Source organism: Hippocampus comes, unplaced genomic scaffold (genome assembly GCF_001891065.2).
Source record: "Hippocampus comes isolate QL1 unplaced genomic scaffold, H_comes_QL1_v1.1 scaffold86, whole genome shotgun sequence".
Classification (NCBI taxonomy): domain Eukaryota; kingdom Metazoa; phylum Chordata; class Actinopteri; order Syngnathiformes; family Syngnathidae; genus Hippocampus; species Hippocampus comes.
In genome coordinates this window covers 1,892,289-1,914,624 of record NW_017805882.1, presented here as the reverse complement: position 1 = coordinate 1,914,624, position 22,336 = coordinate 1,892,289, and the positions used below count along the sequence as shown (strand labels likewise).

Here is a 22,336-nt window from a genome sequence, read left to right as displayed (position 1 = left end):
GTAATTTATTGGGACAAAATTTGGATTACCAATTTTGTATGAATTTCAGAGGTGCACCACGCTGTCAAGAACTTCTGTGAGATGTGATTTTACACTTCATTTCTCTTCGTCTTTCACTTGAAAATAATTCTAATATCGACTACATAATGTGCATTTGCACAATTGAGATCCAAGCAAGACTTGTAGGGGAAGTTAAACTCTATTAACTGTGTAGTCAAACATACGTCATAACGAGAGGTGTTGCTAATATTAATAGAAATTAAGCTGTACCAACTAAAGTAATAAATTGATTAAATGATTTTTGAAACTTCCAAACAACACATTTTAAGTGTAGGTTCAGTTTGCAACAACTTTTTCGAACTTGTCCTAAGGACATTGAACGTAGCCTTTCAATGAAAATTTGCCACTGAATTGTGGGAAATGTAGTGCATAATGTTTTGGGGTGAATACAACTGACCGTACAGTATTATATTTGTATTTTTGTATTTTTATTATTATTTTTTTGCTATTATCTATATATTCCTAATATGTTGGATGAATTCATATAGAAAAATACATTGCTAATGAAAAGTAAATACATGAAACAAAAACTGTGGGGTGATCGAGAGTTCAGGAAGTTGTTGCTGCCACTATAATGTTTTCAACCTGACGCTTAAAGAACTAACAGTAGTTGAGGCTAACAACTTTATAGTTGTCCAGCATAATACTGTTCAATATATATATCAATTTTCTAAGACAGAAAAGAACGCAATGGATTCTGATTCAGGTGAAACTAATTTAGCAAAATGTGTGCCTGCCGTTACCTGTCGCGATCGTCTTTCCAGTTGAGTTAACTCTTCAGCTAACTAGCTAATGCTATATGGATTGGAATGATTTAGACAGGAAAACAGTTTAAATATACAGTATTAATGTTTCACGACTATATACAACGAATGAAATGCACTCTATCCAAACTAGATGCAGTTAACATTTTGTTCGGGTTCACGAGTATTTTCGATCCGGTGGGTGTGGGGGGTGAATAGGAATATTTTGTTAACTTGTTTGGGTCTGATTCTTGTGCATTGTGCTTGTAGTGAAGATCTGTTACTCTAATCCACTTTTTCAATTATTAAATCAGCGTGTTTAAAGTATGTTCGACGTTGCTGTACTTTGCTTTGGAGCACTGTAACGACCTCTCAATAAAATACAAAAGCATTATTATCAATTCTAAAAGTAATATGTTTGTAAAGGAATGCTGTCGACTATTGCTTCTGTAATCTACCTGACTGACTCTAGATATGTCTAATGTTACTCTTTGTTACTTTTGATTCTAACCATACATAAATAAGTTACCAATATAATTTGTAATAAAAGTATAAAGTATTAATTTGCACGATGATACACGTGTTTTATAGTGAATAACTGGAATTTACAGGTCTTTTATTATCTGTTTATGGAGTATGATTTACCACTCTCCCACCTCCATAGAGGAGTTTCCTCAATATTGCTACAAATATCAATCATCTGTATAAAACAACTGGTCCAAAATTAACACATTTCACAATCACTTTGAAACCCATTACCACCTTATCATAATCATTGTTATTATATTTGTATGTAAACAGTACAGAAAATGGATGAATAGCTGAATTGTTATTATTGTTTCATGTTTTATTTGATTAAAACTTTTGTACAGTACTTTGTTTTCGCCGGGGTTGTATTTTATAAGTGCCCCCTAAGTACAGTAATCAACTGTTGTGTATATCATCAACTAGCATTTTTATTAGCACATCATTCACATACTCGTTTTTATTTTTCAACCTTTTACAGTGTTCTACACTGATCAAAGTGGAAAAGTCACCAGTAACCCACTGCTGGACCAGCTCCCCAGCTATCAGTCCTTGCTGTACCGCAGGAAGGGATCCAATACTGGTACCAAGAGAAGGAGCAGCTCTCGAGCTCGTGTTGGCTCTTCCGGCAGTGGGAGATGGACTCTGAGTACTGTGAATAGACATGATGAGAACCAGAAGAGCCAAGTGGAGCAGAGAGCAACGAGAGAGCTTGCCCAGACCATGGCTGAGAAACGCCGAGACAAGTAAGAACCATTTGTCTTCACCCATCTCATTTTGTGTGATGACATAGTGATCCTGATGTGTTTGACTGTGCTTTGATGTTAGAGCGCTACGCCTACAAGAGGATGCAGACCTCACCAGCTGGAGACAGTGGAGGCAAAGCACCCACAGATATCTCCGCAGGCTGCAAGATGATGTCCATGAGTGGCTGACCGCCCTGCAGCTCTGGAGGAGCGACATCCACATTATAGAGGGTGAGGGAGGTGTTACAATTTGATCTCACAACCAATGTTCCCTCTAATTTTACATGCGTCTGAGCATCCACACAAACTGCCTGAGCCTTCCTTGGACCGCGGTGAGCTACATCAGACATGCACACAGTGGCCAAAACCTGAGATCATAAAAACATAATGTAGGTCGGTTCCCAAAAAACTGAAACCATGGGATGCCTTTGATGGAGAGCATGTTCCATGTGACGATGATTGCGCGACATGATGCACATTTCACTCTGAAAAACTCCCACACACACACACACATTTATTATTTTTTCCGGAATTTTCAGAAAAGTCCACTTTCATCTCTGCATATGAGGTGAATATGAAAATGCAAACGCCAATTTAGCTCTGGTTTGAATTTTTTTAACGTGCTTTATACATGTGCTGTGCATTGAAAAGTTTAGAGCAGTGTGCGATAGCGCACGTGAGCGGTTCAGAGGGATCATTGCTCATAACCAGATGCTTGGTGGGTACATTATGATTGTCTCCAACAATTATTGATTGTTTTTCTTTCCTTTGTTTGTCTAGGAATGTTTGGCACAGGGATCCTGTCCTACTTTTCTTTCCTGCGCTTCCTTGTCATGCTCAACCTGATCATCTTCACGCTCATGTTCAGTTTCGTCTTGCTGCCCATCATCATCGCCCCGCATGCTTCAGGGAACATCACCTACAACCGGAATGATGGTCAGGAAGCGCTTGTTTGTGTTCAGACCAAAGAGCACATTCATTAGTTTATGCTTGTTTTGTCGCATGTGTCGAACATAAAATGTTCATCTTACACCTCATCTTGTTTGACAACAGGTAGTATTTGCAGTGTTTATCCAACTAGTGCTCGCCAAGGTCTCGTCATTTTTCACGAGCACATCGCAGACCTCTTATCTGGCGGGGTAAGTATTTTTATCTTCGGCAAACAATAGCACTGTATTGCGGGTTCTTGACTCACCCTGTGTGCTTTTTCTGTAGGGTTTTCTTGAGCAGACCTATCTGTTTTATGGCTACTACAAAGCGGACAAAATCCACTTTCCCGGGACCACCTATAATTTGCCTCTTGCCTACCTGCTGGTAACTGTAGCATACCTGTTCCTCAGTCTGATCTGGATTGTTAAAAGGTGCTGAAAGGGTCTTTAAAGTGTCATTTTGAAACGCATTAAGTGCTGCTGACTACAGAGGGCTTATTTTCCCAGGTCTGCCAATGGTTTCAAACGTAACCTGGTTCAAGATGAAGACCGTTTCCAGAGTTTTTGCAACAAGATCTTTGCTGGTTGGGACTTCTGTATCTCCAACATGAATGCAGCAAAGCTCAAAAGAAGCAGTTTACTTTATGAACTTCGGGTAATTTGGTCAGAAGTTTTTATTATTTAGGAGTCACGCCTAATTTTCCCAGACATTCTTTTGTTGAGACTGAAATTCTGAAATGCGTTCTGAATCTGTTCTCCCATTATTTGTCTTTGTTTTTTCCTTTAGACAGATTTGGAGGAAGAAAGGATCAAACAGAAAATAGCAGATCGGACCCGTGAAGAGAAATGTCGCATTTATCTCATTCGTGTCATCCTCAACCTGTTTGTCATTGCTGTATTGGCTTGTTGCTTCTACAGCATTTACATTGCCACCATTTTCTCCCAGGAAGCACAGATGAATGAAGTCAAGGTAAACACAGGCATCTTCGCCATAAACATTTTATACTATTGGTGTATAAAGCCATCCTGAGTCAATTTTTCTGATGTGTAGGTCAATTTTATTGTGGATCTCATCCACCAATACCTGCCATCAATTGTTATCACTTTGGCCAATTTCATCACTCCGCTCCTCTTCTCCGTCGTCATCAACTATGAGGACTACTCGCCTGCTTTTGAGATTCGTTTTACTCTTATGAGGTGCACGCAACATCATGAAATTACACTACCCACTTATCATCGAAGCGTTGTTGACTCCCATGAAAGGCGCACTTTAAATCTAAGCCATGATTATGATTGTTCTTGTTACATTTACAGTTGATAAAAATGAATCAGTGAAGGCATTTTCATCAAGAGTTTTGCCCAATTGGAAAATGGTGGCATACTTGAATGACCTGTGGAAAAAGTGGCTTCATTTCTTCAATTTCTTTTTCAAATACCCAGGTGTGTATTCATGCGACTGACCAGCATTGGAGTTTTGCTCTTCTCTCTCTGGTCTCATATCACTAAATGCAAAGAGGAGCCGTGTGTCTGCGGCTATAACCATGTGCTGTACTCAGTAAGTCACTTCATTCCGAAACCTTGACGTGTAGCAAATGTGAAATGTGAAACGGATCACTGTGCCCGAAATGTTAAATTGTGTCTTCCTACAGTGTTGGGAAACACGCATTGGCCAGGAAATGTATAAACTCACCGTCTTTGACTTTATAATTATTGTGGCGGTCACCATCTTTGTGGAGTTTCCCCGAAAGTAGGTCCAAATCAAAATCAATGACATTTCCTCAATTTGTGTTAGTGGTGATATTAATGTCCATCCTTTCCATCTAATGTGATCCAGTCTGTCCTTTTAAGCGTCTCAATGTCCTGTCCTCTCTTTGCTCAGGCTGATAGTCAAGTACTGCGATTGTGGCCTTGCTAAGTGGTGGGGTCAGCAGGAGTTTGCTATCCCTCAGAATGTTCTCGAGATTGTCTATGGCCAGACCATCTGCTGGATCGGCGCATTCTACTCCCCAATGCTGCCTGCAATCTGCACCATCAAGTACTTTTTTATCTTTTACATCAAAAAGGTAATTTATATAGACCCGCCTTTTTTTTTTTTTTTTTTTTTTAAATAAACATAAACCCGATCACAACTGTGAATTATAATTCATTGTTTACCAGGTGTCACTGATGAAAAACTGCCGCCCAGCCACACGTCCATTCAGAGCCTCAAGTTCCAACTTTTTCTTCCTGGGTGTGCTACTGATTGGCTTGAGTCTGGCCTGCGTGCCTGTTATTGTTAGTGTAGCACAGTAAGTCATGTTACTGCCTGCACTTTTTGTCTCAGATCTGCAGCTCTGTCAGTATCTTGATTATCCCACAAATATCACTCACTTGGTCAAAAGAAAAACAAAGAATGGTAAAAATAATGTGTGTGTGTGTTAAGTCACTCAAGTGATTTAAATATATGTTTATAAATACTATATTTAGTTTCTGGATCAGCACACACACACACACACACAAAGTCTCTATTACTCACATTTTGTGAACCCATTCATTCATCCGACCATGTTTGTACATGTAGAATAAACTGCTCCCAGGCGTGCGGCCCATTTGTGAATTACACCACCTCCTGGGAGGTGCTGCCAACTGCCATATCCCAGCTACCCAGTGGGGTCCAAACGCTCCTCTTCACTGTCTCATCTGAGGCTTTTGCTGTGTCCTTCTTTGTTGTTACATGGTATGTGATACTTAAGCGATTGATGAGGAAGTGTCAGAATCTATATAACAGTGCTGACTTGAGCTCTTTTGTGTCCTATGCTGCAGTTTAGCCATGTTTTACGTGATCGCACTCGCTGGAGCACACAAGAGGGTGATCAAACAACTTAGGGAGCAGCTAGCCATGGTGGGTATATTGAATCTTTTTGAAGGATGTCAGCCTTGGTGCAATTTCACACTCAGAAAGATTCATTTAATGCTGTAAACTTATATACATCTTTTTGGGTACTGTATGTCATTAACTATATTGTTGCATTGCATTGGATACTGAGAAGATTTATCGGCTTCATGAGAAGAGCCACATTTGAACAAAGTCAAGAACTGCACTTTTAGGAGGCTCTTTTGTCAGCTCTTGGATTGTGAAGGTTTCGCCTATTGTCATGTGGGGTGAATACGTTTGACTTCAAATTACTGGCAAAGTGTTAACGGGAATACACTTTGTGTATAAACTGTGTTGTTTAGGAGGGTCGAGACAAGCATTTCCTGATCCAGAAACTGTGTCAGGCCCAGAAACTCTCTGGTATCACATCGCCTGGCCCGCAAAGTCAGCGGCGGTCCAGCAGAAGCAGCCCCACTTACCACACCAGCTTCTCCAACAATTTTCCTGAAGGGGTGTTCTTCGCACATTCACCTCTCGACACTTCCACACATGTGTGAAGCAAGATTTAGGAGTTCTGGAGGAACAAACCACCACAACACTGGACAAGCAAGCTGCAGTTGGATGGAACCAAAACTGTTTGTTTTAATGGAATAGACATTTTCCTAACTTTTCTTTTCGCTGTGTATTAGCTAAACAAAATACCGGTAATTTGTTGGGTTTTTTTCATTGTCTTTTCCTTCTGAGAAGGACTTAACTACATACACCAGATCTTTATTAACCAACTTTTAGTACTGTATTGTGCACTTTATATGAATTATTGCTAAATACTGACATTATAAAATGTTTATTTGTGATTATGCAAAAACTGATAACATACAACACAATGCAAACCTGTCCGTATTGTTAAATATTGTTGTTGTTCTTTTTTTAAAGTATTGTTTCAAAATGTTAAATGTTATTTTTACATCGCGGGGTGTTGTAACTGTAAAGGTAAAATAAACCTTTAAAATAGGTTTTGTGTAATCCGTTTTTCTGACCAGGTTTAGAGATTACCTCTGTGGCCTCCACACCAGCAGAAGGCGCTGCTTTTATTACTTTTGAGTGGTTCATTGACAGTAAGTCAGCTGGTACGGAACCGGAAGCAGCGTGCATTTTCACGGTCAGCCGGAGAATCAGTCAGCCGAAAATGTTGCGAATAACAATTCGGGCTGAATTAAGTACTCTTTGGGTCTTGTTTTGGATCACATATTCTCAATTTTCGGTCGTGTCCTCTGATGAGATCGTGGTTGCATGTGGGGGGTTTGTGAAGTCCGACGTTGAAATCAATTACTCATTGATTGAGGTGAGTGAAAATGCGTCTCGAAGCTATTTAGCCGCTTACTGTGGTCATCATACATTTTGTAGTGGAGTACGTCGTAGATATGTGGCTCAATTTTTAACCCTCAAACCAGTTAAATCAGCGTAGAAGAGGAGAACGTGTCGCACAAGGCACTAGAGTTAATCCCGCCTGCTCATACACAGCCTCCATGAGATGAACTGTCAATCTGTATTTACTGTTTCTCACTGACTGTTACGTCCACCCACGACAGCCCCTTGTATTTATTTTGCATATATTTTTAAACAGATTAAACTCTACACCAAACAAGGCTCCTTGAAATACCACACTGACTGTGCTCCAAATAATGGCTACTTTACGATTCCTCTTTATGACAAGGTAGGAAATACACACATTGGTATTCATCCATTTCATTTGTTGATGATACTAATGCAGTTTGGTTTTTTTTCTGCAAAGGGCGATTTTGTTTTGAAGATTGAACCGCCTCTTGGGTGGAGCTTTGGTAATTTCAGAATTGTTACTTTGGCAAATATTTTTGATCCACAGACATTATATTTCTTACTTTTTAAATTTGTTTTCCTTTACATTGATCAGAGCCCACCAGTGTAGATCTCCATGTGGATGGCGTCACTGACATATGTAAAAAAGAAGAGGACATCAACTTTGTTTTTACCGGCTTTTCAATATCGGGAATGGTGGGTGTTTCACCTATTTTTCCTAATAATTGGCAAAAAGGAAAAGTAAACCTTAACAATGTTCATTGAAGTGTTTGTATGGAAGGAATAACTTTGAACTAGTTGCTGACACGTCCACATCCGTGACGCCACTCTGTCTTTACTTTCTCTATGTTCTTTACACTGCACAGGTTTTGAGTAAAGGACATCTCCTTGGACCAACTGGAGTAGAAGTTAAATTGAGCAGAGCCGGAACAGACGAGAAACTCCAGACTGTCATTACCCAGCCTGGAGGAGCGTATGTGGCTTTCACATTTCGAAGTAGTCATGGGTTTACATTCGGCATGCGCTGATGTTAGATTTTGATTTTAGATGTAGTTTGTTTGTTTGTTTGTTAAATGGACAAAGAACATTAATCAACAGAGTAGAAAGGTATCTGTCATAGTATGCTGGAGTTTGCATCATGTATACTCCTCTCTGTGTAACAGCTCCCCCTCCCCTCTAGAACATAGGTGTCAAACTTCGGTCCTCGAGGGCCATTATATGCTGATCATTTGAATCAGGTGTGTTGAATCAGGGAGAGAAGGAAAACGTGCAGGAAAGTGGCCCTCCGGGACCAGAGTTTGACACCTATGCTCTCGAAGGAGTGGCCCATGTCTAGTTTGCACTTGTAGACCTGTACCGATAAAATTTGAGCTTTCTTTCCCCTGCAATTCTTGAAACACAGGTATACATTTCACAAAGTGCTCCCTGGAACATATGACATCGTTGCTTCCCATCCTTCCTGGGTTCTGGAGAAGGTTGGTAGCATTATTGCAGAAACAATACAATATATCTATTTAAATTGCACTTTTACAACAGCTGCAGCTAAAACAAAGCGCTTTACAGAACATTTAACAAAATAACAAAATATGGTAATAAAATACAACAGACAGTCATGTAATTGTAACTGTTTCTGCATACGCCTTGTTTGAAGCAGTTACAGATGAAAGAGGAGAAAATCAAAGTGTGCTTTCACTAGTGGATCAGAGACACGTCTGCTACAAGCATTTTGAAAAACAAGAAGCTGTAGCATCCATTGACGAAAAAAGAGATTTCTTAATTTCTCCTGTCCCATGTAAATCCGCTTCAATTCCATGCGGCTTATGTCTGGACGTATAAACAAACTTCTGTCAATGAAATGATGTCATTCAATGAGTAAAGAGTGCCCAAGACTTTATAAGTCAAGTCAAGTCAAACAATTACCTGAGCTTATAAGGTCCTTGTAGACTTAGTATTATGACCTTCATTGCAACTTTTGCCGTCTTCCTGCAGAGTACCACAACTGTGCACATTTCCACTGCCAATGCGCCGGCCGCTGACCATCTGGTGGTCGGAGGCTACGATGTCTCGGGTGAAGTCCGCAGTGACGGGGAGCCCATGAATGAGGTCACCTTCCTGCTTTACTCGGCCATCGTCAAAAGAGAGGTAAATTGAGCAATGATTGAGCATACTCACATAATGAGTACCGGTAAATTGCAATCAAGAAGCTCATTGAAGCGGCATTTTTGTTGTGATTCCCAGAATGTGAAAGGTTGCAACTTTTCTCCTGTGGAGGGTGCAGACTCTGGGGACAGTTCCCTCATCTACCTGTGTAGTGCCATCTCCGGGGAGGATGGCACCTTTACCTTCCCCTCACTATCTAGTGGGGAGTACACTGTGGTCAGCCTTCTATGAAAACCCATCCTGCTTGAAGTATTTTAGTGCGAAAGCTAATTTTGAACTGATTTCAGAACCGTCTTCTTCAGGTGCCCTTTTACAGAGGAGAAAGGATCACTTTTGATGTTGCGCCTTCCCGAATGAATTTCAAGGTGGAGCACAATAGTTTGACGCTAGAGGTACAGAGACATATTTTCTTTCAATGTCATATAAACATTAAAACATTCACTTCAGCTTATTTTGGACCATTATTCTCTTCATTTGTCACATTTAGCCCATCTTTCGTGTCATGGGTTTTTCTGTGACTGGCCGGGTCCTTAATAGTGTTGATGGGGAAGGCGTAGTTAATGCCGCGGTGTCTATCAACAATCAGATTAAAGGTAAGCAAACCTGAGATAACAACATGCTTTATTTGCATTGATTGTGTTATGTGTTACTTACTTTTTGTCTCGGCTTTCTTTGTCTTTGTTCCTCATAGTTGTCAGCAAAGAGGATGGCTCTTACAGGCTGGAGAACATGACAGCTGGTACTTACACCATCCGTGTCCACAAGGATCTCATGTTTTTTGAGCCAGTAACTGTGAAAATTGCCCCCAACACTCCACAACTTCCTGACATCATCACTGCAGGGTATGCCTGGTTGATTTAACTGGCCAGACTTTTATACGTGAAACAGCATGCATAGGCGTTCACTTTCACTTAAGGTACACTTTCATTCAATGCACCTACACCACACACGCGTGTACATCTTCTTTGCTGGTTTGGTAGCTTTTTCTTGGGAGGTCACTATGCAAGCACTTGGCGGACAAGGCTCACAAAAATGCTACATGTACTTTGACTGTAGTACAATTTTTTTTTTTTTTTTGTGTAACATTCTATGAAATGTGTTTTCTTTTGGTATTAATCACCTGTCTGTCACAAAACATTGATAATGAATTATTGCCTAGCCTTATAATGTATCCTGCATATTATCTTATAAGACTATGCATGTATTGTGTTGCTTGTTTTGCTGGTGGTGAGCATACAGTATATTGAAACTTAATGACCCGCATTGTTCTTATGCAGGTTCAGCGTTTGCGGACTGATCTCTATCAGCCGTCTGCCCGAGGGCATGAAGCAAGGTCGCTACAAGGTCACCTTGACACACCAGGGCCAAGATAAGAGCTCAGGCCGGATCACTGACTCGGACACCCAGGGAGCCTTCTGCTTTCAGGCGAAACCTGGAGACTACAGTGTCCATGTACGACAGTCCATTTGCTTCCATATATCTGAGGTCTGGTCATATGGGCAGCAGCCAGAATTTCCTCGAAGCTGTCCAGTAGTCACTCTCCATGGCCTCAGCAAACTCTTTCCACCCCCAAATTTTTGCTTCACTTACTACCAAAGCTACATTCCGTTAGGGCAGCCGGTACCCAGCAGGTGCCTCAGGAGTCCCGCAGGCCAAAAAAGCCCAACAGGGCTCCTCCTCCATCATGACGGCACCCTTCGCTGTCTCAACCAACAGATTTGGGGGTTGCCGCTATGATAGGCACTGAACGCCTGAGGCCCATAACTCCGGTCGGCCGCCACAACTATGGAGGGGCGGAAAGTGGTCCACTTGGACTCAATGTACCCCACCTCCACTGGGACTTTGAAAAAGTTCTGCCGCAGGCGTGGGTTGAAACGCCTTCTGACAGGGGATTCTGCCTGACTCTTCCCAACCATTTTTCCCAATATGTTTGGGCCTGCCACGTTAGACTGGCATTTTTGGCAATCTCCATCATCGGAGCCAACGCACCACCAGGTGGTGGTCGTTTGATAGCTTCGCCCCTCTCTTGTTCCAAGTTTCCCAAGACATGTGGCAGCTAGTCCCATGACATGACCACAAAATCGGTAATCGAACTATCGAACTGTGGCCTCGAGTGTCCTGGTGCCAAGGGCATGTATGCCCCCCCATCCTTGAACATGATGTTCGTTATGGACAATTCATGATTAGCTCGGAAGTCCAGTAACAGAAGACCGCTCGGGTTCTTTTCTGGCTTTGCTTGGCCGGGCCCCATGGGTGCTGGCTCGGCCACCAGGCGCTCACCAGTGACATCAACCTCCGTGCCTGGCTCCAGACGGTGGGGGCACTGGTGACCCATGTCCGAGCAAGGGAAAATGAAGTCCATTGATTCTAATAGTGAGAATGGGTCTTTTGAGCCGTGCTTTGTCTGGTCCCTTACCAAAGACCCATTGGCCATGGATGACCCTGCCACGGGCACAAAGCCTCAGACAACTTAACTTCCAGGATCATTTGAATACACAAACCCCTCCACTAATATAAGGTGATGTCTTAAGAAGGGGTGAATGGAATTCTCCTCTCTGAAAACGATTTCTGTCATTAATACTACAGTGTATTTTTTAATACATTCCAGTGCCACAATTCTTCATTCCATGTCATTGCCCATTTGCCACAGATATATACTCTACAATGAAAAAAACACCTTGCACATGCTAACAAGCTCATTGTGTGCGTGCGTGCGTGCGTGCGTGTGTGTGTGTGTGTGTAGGTGTCTCTCCCTGAGGTTGATGTGAAAGCGGGCCTGGCTCTGCAGCCTCAGGCCCTGGAGTTCTCAGTTGTGGACCAGCCGCTCACAGATCTTCTTTTTACCCAGTTCATGGCCTCTGTCTCTGGAAAAGTCTACTGTTTGGGTAAAGTCTGCCTGTTGAAAATCTTTGAAATTGCTGTATTTGTATGTAAGCTTCATTTGAAAAAAAATACTCTCTTGTTGAATTATAGCATCTTGTGATGACCTGTCAGTCACACTCCAACCAGTAAGCCGTCAAGGAGAGAGAAGGACGATGCCTTTGACGGGCAGCAGTGATATCCTCAGTTTCTCCTTTGACAATGTTCTACCTGGGAAATATAAAGGTCAGGAACCATAAACAACCTTAGTCCTAAAGCTTGACACATCTCATGTTGGTTTACAACCCAGCACCAAGTCACATGTGCATGGTTGACAACAGATGCAGTCTCTATGTAAATAGTGTGAAATCATAACATAGTCTCAACTTACATTTAAAAAATCAAAATATGCAACAAGTTCATGTGAACTACTTCACTCCTGAAAGAAAGTAGGTCAGACTTGACTAAACATTTTTTAGGCTTCTGCATCTCCCATGCACTTGCAACATTTTCTGCTTTATGATTCTTAATGTTTCTTTTCCATTGATTAGTAAGCATCTCTCACGAGGAATGGTGTTGGAAACATAAATCCATGGAAGTCGAGGTTGAGGACGCTGACATCTTGGGGGTCGAGTTCCGACAGATTGGCTACATCCTACGCTGTTCCCTCTCCCATGCCATCACTTTGGTCAGTATCTACCCATTCATATGTAGATGGTGAACCTTTGTGATGAGATTCTTACATTCACTGTTTGTTGCTGTGCAGGAGTTCTTTCAGGATGGCAGCAAACCTGAGAATGTGGGCATCTACAATCTCTCCAAGGGAGTCAACCGTTTTTGCCTCTCCAAACCTGGTTAGCTTTATTATCCTTGACACAAATAAACAGTATGAGTTAGCCATCTGTGAAAGAAAAAAATCCAAGTGAACAAGAGTAATCTGATGTACCAGTTTGGGGGTAGTTACCTAAAAATGTCTCATCCAGGCGTGTACAAAGTCACCCCTCGCTCCTGCCACCAGTTCGAGCAGGATTTTTACATTTATGATACGTAAGTAAAACTACAGAGACTCTTATCTACCCGCATCAAGTTCCCTCTGGCAATATGGTACCTTGTCTTAACAGTTCAGCACCCAGCATCCTGACTCTTACTGCAGTACGGCATCACATGACGGGGCTTATCACCACTGACAAGATCTTAGACGTCACAGTCACCATCAGGTAAAAATCATTAATAAGTGGGAGTGGCATCATTTCAACTATCAGACTGCTTTTATTGTATGAAACACTTGAACTGGATGATTAAACAACAACAACAAAAATCCACTATGATCCATCCATTTTTTTTCGTTCGCTCATTCGGAGTAGGGTTGTTCACATTTAATTCATGATTCTTTTGCTTACCACTCGTGGTACCTGGTACCACACTTTGAGAACCACTGCAGTAGATATAATAGCATATAGATATAATGTGACTATTAAAATGACATAGATTGTAAGTACCATCGGAGTAATACCTCAAAGTCATAATAATGTACACAGCTGCTCTTTGACAGTGTTTCAATACCCATCTTAGACTGTTTGTTTGTTTTTCTTTTTAATCTCTGCAATGCCTATCAGATCATCTATTGAGAGTGAGCCAGCGCTGGTTCTTGGCCCCTTGCGAAGTCTGGAGGAGCAGCGGCAGGAGCAGCAGCTGCAGGAGATACAGTTGCGGCGCCAAGAACGAGAACGGCGTGCTGCTGAAGAGGAAGGGGCGGCCAAGGATGATAGTCCTCCGATCCAAGAAAAGGCTGACGAGCTGACAGGGCCCTTCCACTATGAGTTCTCCTACTGGGCCAGGTCGGTTGCATTTAATATTCATGTCAAAATAACATTTCACATTAATGTTAAATAAGCTCTTTACAGCACTTACTCATATTCGGAAATTCTGTTGCTATTTGATTGCTTACACAGAAAAATAAGAGCTTTTTTTCCTTCAAATAATTTCAGAAGTATGTCTATTTAAACCAACAGATTCGTGCTAACCCATGAATCTATGATTCATATTTTACGGGTACTTTGCAGGGCTGGAGAGAAAATTACAGTGACTCCCTCCTCCAAGGAGCTGCTCTTCTACCCCCCTGAAGTGGAGGCCACGATCACAGGAGGTATGATTCGTGACAATTCCAGACAAATAAATTCCCACCCACAAATGTATTCATTTTGTTTGTCATACTCTCAAAATCATGTAACAGTATTCGACCCGCTATGAGTACCTGCAAGTGCATGGCACATGATTGACAACCCCATCAGTCACACTATCTGTCTCTGGTTGGTTGTGTTAAAGTCTTGTACTACAGGTTAAAAAGGAAAAATCAGAGAGAGAGAGAGAGAGAGCACACACTTTTAGAAATTAGTTTTTTCTTTAATAAATTTTCTCCGTTTAATTGTAACATACAGAGTCATGTCCTGGTCGCATGGTGGACATCATGGGTCGTGCAGGGCTCTTCCTGGAGGGCAAAGTGTCACCGGAGCTCCAAGGTGTAGAGGTCTCCATTAGTGAAAGGGGAGCTGCTACACCACTCATCACTGTGGCCACCAATGAGAATGGTGCATACAGGTACAAGAAACCAACACTGCTTGACGAAGAAACACTTGAAGCGTTCCATTGTCAATAAGTTTAAGTCTGTGGGGAGTGACTGTTTTCAACAAACTGTTATGTCAAGGCACTTTTCGGATTGTACAGGTCTAAGCTCCTAAATTAAAAAAAAGAAAAAATCTTACATGGGCAAGGACTTGTGTCACAGACAGTGGTACAGAAAACTCATGAAAGGTGCTCACTATTCATGTGAACAGTTACACTGATCTTGGTGTCTGCAGAATAGAAACCCCCCTCAAAACAGACTCAGTGGTAATTTTAGGCTTGTTTTCTGATGATTTTCAGCAGATTTTGGCCTGACCACATAAAAGTCAAAACCTGTGTTATAATATCTGCTAAAATTGAGAAGAATTTTGATTTATCGTGACATGTTCTCATTACCACATTATTTCTTTGCATGTCTTGGCAGTGTGGGTCCACTTCACAGTGACAGGCAGTATGACATCAGTGCCAGTAAAGAGGGTTTTGTCCTGAGTCACATGGAAGGAACCCAGGGAGATTTCAAGGCTTTTGCTCTGGCTGGAATCACCTTCAAGGTAGACTTGCATTACATGTTTTACATCTCAGTAATTCAGCTCTTTTTACATCTGTAATTTTGACCACTTTGCCCTGCTTTTGAAATCAGTTACAATTATCTGACAGATTGAGTTAACTGGCGAATATACATTATCAATATATAATATATAATTTGTGGTAATTATTATATTACAGTGTGCATAGTGTTTATCCAGTACAAGTATTACTAAGCGGAGGAAAATAAATTACAGGATTCCCTCCATAGTGGCAAGGTAAAACTAACACTACAAACTGGAGGTCCCCAACCCCCGGACCGCGGACCGGTACCGGTCCGTGGGTCATTTGGTACCGGGCCGCACAGAAAGGAAAAGGAACTTATATTAATTGCGTTTTATTTATTTCAGAATCTCAAATATGCTTTATTTTGAAAAATTACCGGATTCTTTGTTACGTCCGTCTACAATATGTCCTACAATAGACATTGTATGTTGACTCTGATACTTCGCACAGCTCTAGTCCCCTTATCGGTAAAAATGTCTTCTATATAAACCCTACTTTTAGTTGACTCTGCCAATTATCTCACCCCTTTTATTTTAATACAATAATGGCTAAAAACAAGTATAACATTTTGTTCTCAAACAAATGTGAATTTTTTAATACATTAACATGCTTCTTCCTTTGTGTCCATGTACTGTAGATAAAATCTGAGGACGGTCATCCGTTGTCGGGAGTCCTTCTGTCTCTAAGTGGCGGACAATTTCGTTCCAACCTGTTGACTCAGGACACCGGCCTCCTCACATTCAATAACCTGGTAGGGGACTCATTTTACATTTCATAAATGTACATTTTAATACTCTTGTACCCAGTTGTATTAAATGTGTATGTGCATATGTATACATATGATGACACATTTTCAGTTTTTCAACAAAAATGTCGTAACGGGGACGCATGCGCATTGTTGGCGCGGAAAGAACGATGAGGTGAGTTAACGTGCTCAAGCTAAAAGTAAAGACCCTAAAGGATCACGAAAATTACTTTTAAAAACATTGCAAAATGGAAAGCAATTTTCTCATCGTTATGGGATGAGAATGGGAGGAAGACGTTGCAAAGTGGCCCAATGCTCATCTTCATTTAGTGGAGAAACCTAGTGTTTATACTAGAGAGAAAACTGCAAGCTTTGCTTGGGCGATCGACAACACTTCCGGGGTTGGGGTCTCGAAAAGCGTCCCTGGCTGTTACGCGGTAATTGTTTTGTCGTGTGATCTGCTTTTCATTTTACGTTAACTTTGTTCATCCTCTGCAGAGTCCAGGTGGGTACTATTTCAAGCCCATGATGAAAGAATTCCGCTTTGAGCCAGCATCCCAGATGATTACGGTGGAAGAGGGTCAAATCCTCAGTATCGATATAACTGGAATTAAGACCGCGTATAGGTACTGCCAGTTCTCTTCATCTTGACTGTAACAAGCACCATGAAGCAGATCTAAAAAAAGATGTTGTCCAATCCATTTCCTCTTCCTGTGCTTTTGTGCGCAGCTGTTACGGAGCAGTGCAGTCTTTGAGTGGTGATGCGGAGAGGGACGTTGCCGTGGAAGCGGTGGGTCAAGGAGACTGTAGCATCTACAGTGAGGACACTGTCACTGATGAGGAAGGTCGCTTCAGACTTCGAGGTCTGCTGGTAAGGATGCCAATGAGCTGGTTGCAGATATCTGCGAATATTATTACAGTGGCACCTTTAACTGCATGAATCCTTTGACTTATGGATTTTGCTTTGTACTTGAAGTCATTTTGTACAGACAATTAGCATTTGACTATTCAGTTTTTCGGTCCACTATTTACTATTTTTTTTGCAGCCTGGTTGCAAGTACCTGATTCAACTGCGAGCTGAAGGCAACGACCACATAGAGAGAGCCTTACCCCAACAAAGAGCCATCGAGGTAGGTGGAAACATCAGTTTGTGCATTTATCACTAGAAAGTACCCAATGTATACACTACAGTTTTACTCAGTATTTATGGTGTCCTTTGCCACTGGAAAATCAGCTGCAGAGCTGGGTTCTGAGTAAATAGCGTATCTGCGATTCAATCCCCTTTTCCATTGTACTGTTTCTTCCCTGAAACAGCTTGGTCCACCCTGTGTGGTTTCTTTTTCATTTCACTTTATAAATTAACGGAGTAACAATTGAGCCCTCGCGCTGAAGCCAGAAATGCAGCCATCTTACATTGCCATTGGTACTGAGTGCTTCTATTGTTGTTGTTGTTTTTTTTTTTTTTTCCTGAAAACAATGTTATCAGCACATGTTTTACACCAGGATCGCTTTATGGAATAACGTGAGCCTCTCAACAAAGGAACTTTAATGTTCGTATTGGATTATCTCAGTATCGTGAATCATGACTGCCAGAGGTTAGGATTAAATTTTGCAGTGAATTTTGTCCCAATCTTGGCCTAGCACTCTGCGATATACCTTATGAGATCATTTAGAATCACATCCTTACCGATTTTCCCAGACTTATTGGTGCAACCGTACGCCACTTATTGTGGCATTAATACCGTACAGAGAAAATAATGTCATGAAGAAATCAGTGTTTTCAAGTTAGGCACATTTCGCGAGTGTCACTGTAAAATGTCTGCGAGTGGCTTCACATCCTGCTACAGTGAATAAGTGGCATTGTTAGTCCATTCATGAATAAGTCCACAAGGGTATCCTGTATTCTCGTTGTCACAATCTTGGCCTAGCACATGCACCGCTAGCTCCCCTTCACTTGAACCAGAGCCGTGGCTGGAGCATTAGCCGTCAGTCAGCCTGACGGTCATGGCTCCTGCCTCGAACGTGGTGGCTTTGTGGTGGCCACCGGACAAGCCGTGGCACTTCCTTTTCCAATGTGCTTTGTACCTTCACTGCTGGAATTTGATTTTTAACAATGTGAAGCACTGTGAGTTGCAGGATGACGTATGAAACATGCTCTTCACATTTGATTGATTGATTGGTGAAACCAAGAAAAAAAGGTTGAGCGCCCCACTGCAACCAGGACAAAAGGTTATTCTAGAGAGCACTGGAGCATTCACATGACAAAGTAAATACAGGAGCAACTTGTTTTTTGATTTGTTATCGAGTCCTCTTTAGACTGATATATTTGATGCAGCGACTGTGGTTGTTCTGTTTTGCCGTGGAAAATCCAACTGCCCCAAACTGTGGTGTACAGGTCGCGTTTCCCCTATCTTGTCTAAAGGTGTCACTCACAGTTGTTGGGACGTTTCAATTCCTATATGAGAAACGTTTTCACTTTGTCATAGTAAGCTCTCTGAAAGATGTTCACTGCAACATTTCTGTCAGAGAAATGTTTTTTTTCCTTCCTTATGAAATTGGTTGTGTGGGAACATGAAGTGTGACATATCTCATGGCTCCATTCCGAACACCGAAACAAAAGCACAGATAATCCCATTGCAAATTGGAAACCTTTCACTTTGTAATTTGTCCTCCTTTTGAGAAGTGCAGCCCCTCTAATCTCTCTTGCAAGGCCAAAAAGGCCTTAATTCTTCCTAAGTCTCTGTTAGTCTTTCACCACGTCTGACTTGCTTGCAGCTTTATCTCTAATTGGAGTCCAAGCTGTATCTGCCCATTCTGCACCATGTTCACTCTCCTATTCAGGTCGGCAGCAGTGACGTTGAGGGAGTCAACATCATCGCCTTCCGACAAATCAATCAGTTTGACCTTAGCGGGAATGTCATTACATCCCCAGAACATCTCACAACTTTATCGGTATGTTCATCTTTAAATTAACATTATCTAAATCCCTGGCATTATTCATGTTGCAAAAATGTATGAGATCATCGATGTTTTACTTTTCCGTACTTGCACCTGTCTTCAGGTAAAGCTATACAGGAGTGACAATTTGGACAACCCCCTCCACAGTGTTTCACTGGGCCAGTCCCTCTTCTTCCATTTCCCCCCACTGGACCGGGATGGAGAGGTATCATCCTGTCTTGAAGTACATTGGTGCACCTCAAATATGAATTATAAAGAATTGTTCAGAGCAACACTGAAGTTATTTCACTGCCAACCCTCCCAGTTGCAATCTATTAGAACCGTTTTAACAAATCAACTCCGAGATATTAGATGCTTGGGGCAATATGTCTCTAATATTTAAACATTTATGGATAAAGCCCCGTGCCACGGAAGGACTGGGCATGACAATTGAGCTAATGAATTGATGTTAGCACAGCAGAGCTAATTTCAGCTAGAATCCCCTTTCTGCTAAGTGTGATGCGGAAAACTTTAAGATTACGATGAATGACATTTATCACAAGCTGATTGCCGAGTACCTAAGATATCCAGAGGACTTCCTTGTTATAACTCACCTTGGAATGAACATCAGTTAGCTACGATAGCTCTAACCCATTTTTCACAGTCATTGGCTTGTAGTGAGTTCCCGAAACACCGCGGTTATCCAATAAGTTATGGAGATATCATTTATATAGACAAAGATTTAATTCCTCTTCATCACATATGGCACATTTATCAATAAATACAAATACAATAAATACAAATACACTGTAGTTCAACCTGCCTACCTGTCCGAAAATGGCTGTGATCTTCTCTTACCAATCAATGACGTGATGTTGTGTTGTCCGTCTCTTTAGGGCTACATTCTGATGCTGTACTCCACACTGTCCCGCACGCAGCATGACTTCACTCTACCTCAGGTCTCCTTTACTTCCACCGGATACCACAAGCACGTCACCCTCACCTTCAACCCAACTGTAAGCAATATGTGATAAGACTTTTGTTTTGGATAATTATGTCTTTATATGTGCTAATCTGTCTTTTTCTGCAGCGCAAAGTGCCAGACCAAGATATTGCCCAGGGCTCCTACATTGCTCTACCCCTCACTTTGCTACTTCTATTAGCAGCATACAACCATGAAAAGGTATCTAAGCGCCACATGCCAGCAACCACGTGTTCAACTGCATTTGTTCACTCTTGTCTGGATTTCTCTTGTAGGTCATTCCCTTCCTCCAACAGACGATGAATCGTATTCAAGGTGTAAGGAGCATGGCCCAGGCCACCGGCGAGAGTGCTGTCTTGGATGAAGCCAAACGTCAGGCCAAGAGGCAGAAAGCCCGACGGACATGAGACAGAACTCACTTTCCCAGCACATTTTTACAGTCTGCTTAGCATCATGGCCACTGTTCGTCAAGTCAGTTTGGGTGCACAAAATCTTCAGCGTTGCGTCTATTCCAAGTTTAAGTCAATGCATTTGACTCTTCAATAGGTTAGTCGACTATCTAGTAAAATGTGTTTTATTTAAAAGAAGCCCCCCCAAAAAACTACCCTACAATACCCTCATCGGCTTCTCAAATGCACTGGAGTGAATTTTTTTTGGGGGGCGTGGGGGGGGGGTCATTTAATTAATTGTTTAACACATTTGTGATCAAATTATGTACATGTACTTCATTTAGATAATGCAAATTGGTTTGTTGCTCCCGGTATTTAAAAAGACTTGATTATGTGTCTAGTCTGCCATCGGGGTCAGTAGTTATTAAGGACTTGAGCATGTCATGTGGCATCTCAGCCCACAACATTAAAAAAAAAAAAAACAAACAAACTACTTAACAGTAGGTACCTGTGATTCCACGTTGTGGATTCCTTTTCCTCTAAATTCTCTCATGTTGTTTTTGTAACGTAGACCACAAAATACAATAACGATTCAGTGAGTGGTAGGCTGAAGGGGAATTTTTTAGAAAACTTTCTGAGAAATTTAACTTGATAGAAATGGAACTATTCAATTGGTTACACTTTTGGAGAAAGTTAAATGGTAATGCAGTTTTTCATTTTCCTCCCAAACTCGCGTATTGCTGTTGTCGAGCAGATTCTTCACATGTACAAAACCGTCACTTTTCAGGAAAACAAAACATACAGTATCATTGTTTAGCCATTACCATTGCATCGTCAAACCGGGTGAGCCCTTTTCAACAAATAAGATTGGTCAGTAAATTGTAATTAATAAATAAATAACCGACCCACGTGAGGACTGACCGGTAGTACTGATTTGTGAAAAAAATATGAAATGAACCACTTTGACACAGGTTTCCACCTGACAGTGATATTATACACAAAGAATCATCATAATTTAGTGTTAGAGAACTTTGGAAATTCCTGGAAATTGGCAACCATGGTGAGTGGCATTTAGCCAATGCCTCATCACAAATAGACATTACAGGTTTGACAGACACATTCTCGTGATGCACTGTGTTTAACTGTCAGGTTATTCATAGAAACAGAAAATGAAGATGTTGATTTTGATACTGTGTGAAGATTTGTTATTGTTGCTTGGGTACTGGAAATTAACTGGGACTGAGATTTTAATAATTTATTAGTATGACTGATTAAATGTGACGTGTTATCTGTTAGTACAGGTAAGCTTACTTGACAAACTGGTGAGGTTGAGAACCCTCAACAGTAAATTATTCATAGATCTGGTCATAAATTTTAATTAAAAAAACAGACTTCAAATTTGATGTTTATTATATCAACTGTGAAAAGTCTTGTATTTATCTCTCTCTCTCTCTCTCTCTCTCTCTCTCTCTCTCTCTCTCTCTCTCTCTCTTTCTCTCTCTCATATGTTCACAAGAATGCACGTGTGTAATGTTTGGATAGTTTGGTTGCGCTGACCGGGGAAATACGGTAAATGGGGTGAAATTATCAAACATTTTGTTTTTGATCTTTTTATATAGTACAGTGCTGTATATAAAACCGACCTGGCAGAAAATCTGCTCTGCATTTGTTGTCGCCTCCAGGGGGCAATGCAATACAAGACTTCTCGCGTGGCTGAAAAAAAAATATGGACACAGCCATGTTAACTTCAACACTCCTTTCAAAATTTGAATTTTTGGTTCAACTACAACAAGAATATACTTGTAAAATGCTATAAATATACTTTGCTGAGTCATTGTCCTCTTATGCGAAGGAGAAGT

General features: G+C 41.3%; 2 protein-coding genes across 2 annotated transcripts; both read left to right on the top strand.

The window, feature by feature from the left end:
- The first annotated feature begins 611 nt into the window (after positions 1 to 611).
- tmc7 (transmembrane channel like 7) lies at positions 612 to 6,868 on the top strand. Its single transcript, XM_019889368.1, has 16 exons — positions 612 to 766; positions 1,810 to 2,074; positions 2,157 to 2,305; positions 2,855 to 3,010; positions 3,128 to 3,213; positions 3,290 to 3,435; positions 3,511 to 3,658; positions 3,791 to 3,973; positions 4,055 to 4,200; positions 4,444 to 4,558; positions 4,653 to 4,750; positions 4,883 to 5,066; positions 5,161 to 5,291; positions 5,564 to 5,719; positions 5,806 to 5,884; positions 6,220 to 6,868. The coding sequence occupies exons 1-16, from the start codon at positions 751 to 753 to the stop codon at positions 6,412 to 6,414; spliced, it is 2,253 nt and encodes a 750-aa protein (XP_019744927.1). The 5' UTR covers positions 612 to 750; the 3' UTR covers positions 6,415 to 6,868.
- A 120-nt stretch (positions 6,869 to 6,988) lies between these two features.
- nomo (nodal modulator) lies at positions 6,989 to 21,665 on the top strand. The gene is made up of 31 exons (XM_019889367.1): positions 6,989 to 7,199; positions 7,482 to 7,571; positions 7,650 to 7,695; positions 7,788 to 7,888; positions 8,059 to 8,165; positions 8,595 to 8,667; positions 9,182 to 9,334; positions 9,431 to 9,568; positions 9,655 to 9,744; positions 9,840 to 9,945; positions 10,044 to 10,194; positions 10,630 to 10,804; positions 12,096 to 12,237; positions 12,326 to 12,457; positions 12,763 to 12,899; positions 12,978 to 13,065; positions 13,195 to 13,258; positions 13,333 to 13,428; positions 13,828 to 14,049; positions 14,275 to 14,357; positions 14,650 to 14,809; positions 15,258 to 15,384; positions 16,062 to 16,175; positions 16,668 to 16,795; positions 16,899 to 17,040; positions 17,216 to 17,299; positions 19,011 to 19,121; positions 19,231 to 19,332; positions 20,003 to 20,122; positions 20,197 to 20,289; positions 20,364 to 21,665. Exons 1-31 carry the CDS (start codon positions 7,044 to 7,046, stop codon positions 20,493 to 20,495), a joined length of 3,663 nt encoding a protein of 1,220 aa, XP_019744926.1. The 5' UTR covers positions 6,989 to 7,043; the 3' UTR covers positions 20,496 to 21,665.
- The last annotated feature ends 671 nt before the right edge of the window (positions 21,666 to 22,336 follow it).